The 1,987-nt window shown below is 37.7% G+C and overlaps 1 protein-coding gene across 1 annotated transcript in view; it reads right to left on the bottom strand.

Moving 5' to 3' along the window:
* Window positions 1-682, bottom strand: part of LOC109862031 (MAP kinase-activating death domain protein-like) — a gene marked incomplete at its 5' end in the record, with an annotated part of 21,702 nt that extends 21,020 nt beyond the window's left edge. Inside the window, one exon of the mRNA XM_020441919.1 lies at window positions 485-682. Within this exon, the coding sequence (XP_020297508.1) occupies window positions 485-682 (198 nt within the window). The remainder of the gene's footprint in view (window positions 1-484) is intronic.
* Window positions 683-1,987: the final 1,305 nt, after the last annotated feature.

Here is a 1,987-nt window from a genome sequence, read left to right as displayed (position 1 = left end):
AATATCAAGTATATCGAAACAAGAACACTGTCATGTACGATGCGCCGTACCTGAGCGCGCGAAAAACAGACCACCAGATAGGTCACTTTTAAACGCTTATAATTCAAAAAGTATTGTAGCCTCGACAATATGGCATTAGAACTTTCGTCTCAAAATGATCTCAGGAATACGTCATTTAATTTAAGGTCGTGAGTTGTGGGACACTCTGTATATTATATATTATATATATTATAATATATATTATATATATATTATATATTACATATATAATATTTTTAATTATATATTTTGAAGAAGAGAAGAAGACGAAAGAGAGATTGCAAGAAGATAAGCATTCCGCAATACTTGCACAAGTCTCGGTGCTCCATTCGAGTCATCTATCATGCATGAGCAAGTCTGAACAATCAATCAGAAGTGGCACGAAGAATGACACACTCGAATGAGAGAGACAGAGTTAGTTAAAGGTAACATGGAGATGACTCACAGGAGTGACATATCTACTGATACGCGAGGTCCTGTGAGGAGTAGCAGGACGTTCAGTGTCGTTGAGCGAAGATTGAGTGCCTAAAGATCCCATGCTTATCCCTGTGAACTGTCCTACTGAACTTTGTGCACTCAGGATTGTGCGCGGTGTTATTGTCGACGCGGAGTCTGACTCAAAGCTACCACCTTCCTCTTTATCCTATGATCAAGCAATCCGTTAGATGTTTTCGAGTTTCTATCGTCGGTAATAAGTACATCTTTATCGCGAAATTACCCAACGCGCGGCAGCCGATCCAGAAACTTATAATGTGTCTATCAATCAGAAAACTGTCTCGATAAATAAAAGATCACTTCTATTAAGTGGTAAACTTAATTCCTGTCGTTTTTTTTTCTGTCTCCAAAATTGATTTATTTCGAAAGGAAGATGAATGAATATCTTAAAGTAATTTCTTCCATTTTTCTACAACTTTTTTCCATCTCTCCGGCAACAAAACAATCCCACGACGGTGGAATGCGATGTCTTTCGAGGCGATCCATTTTGTCAACCCATTTTTTGGACTTCTTCGTAACTGGAGAAATGTGTGTCCGTAAGTGCGTATTTGCATCTACCGGAAGAGATGATAATCCGACCAGATGCCAGGTCTGGAGAGTACGCTGGATGCGGGAGAACTTCCCATTCAAGCTCTAGAAGTGTCTGCTTTTTGCAACATGCGGTCGAGCGTTATCATACAAAAAAAAATTACTTTGCGTCGATTGTTGGCTACGAATGGCTTTTTTTTTCGTTATTCAATCGGCATAATTGTTGTTAGTAACAATCAGCTGTAACGATTTCATTTGGACACAAGAGTTTCTAATATAGCACACCTTCCTTTCGGCTGTCCGGGACGTTTTTTGTCTCTCACGTCAAAATCACCATTTCGGAAGCGTTCAAACTAAACTCTACATATTTTTTCCGATGGAGTTTCATCACCATATATTTCGGATGACAAACGACGCGTTTCAGCTACAATTTTCTTGAGGTCGAAGTAATAAAGAAGCACTTGTCGGAAAAACAGCTTATCGCGGTTTATTTTTAATTAAATTTTAAATGATTTAATAATATTTAAATATAATAAAATTAGATAGGGGAGTAAACAGGGATTTCTCATATACAAGTATGCATGTATAGCATCCTATTTAGAATTTAGAAATTAAACTTTCAATTTAAACTCACGTGTAAATTTTTTATACGTGAGTGTAATATAAATATACAGGGTGTCTGACAATTGGTGTAACATCTCTCGCAGACAGATAGAAGGAGTAAAACTGAATCAGAAAGTTCTATATACCATTTTGCGAGATTCGGAATAGTTACCGAGATCTTAATTAACAAAGATCCGCGAATGAGCATGCGTAAGACAGCCCCACGTGCTTCGCGCAAATATCTTTTGTTATGTATATGCTGTTATATTAGCTCTTCTCATACATTGCTACGTAACGGGCGTATTCCGTTTGACCACGGTAC

Source organism: Pseudomyrmex gracilis, unplaced genomic scaffold (genome assembly GCF_002006095.1).
Source record: "Pseudomyrmex gracilis isolate BER0280 unplaced genomic scaffold, ASM200609v1 scaffold_1289, whole genome shotgun sequence".
NCBI lineage: Eukaryota > Metazoa > Arthropoda > Insecta > Hymenoptera > Formicidae > Pseudomyrmex > Pseudomyrmex gracilis.
Note: the sequence above shows the minus strand (reverse complement) of the source record. Positions and strands in the feature narration are given on the sequence as shown.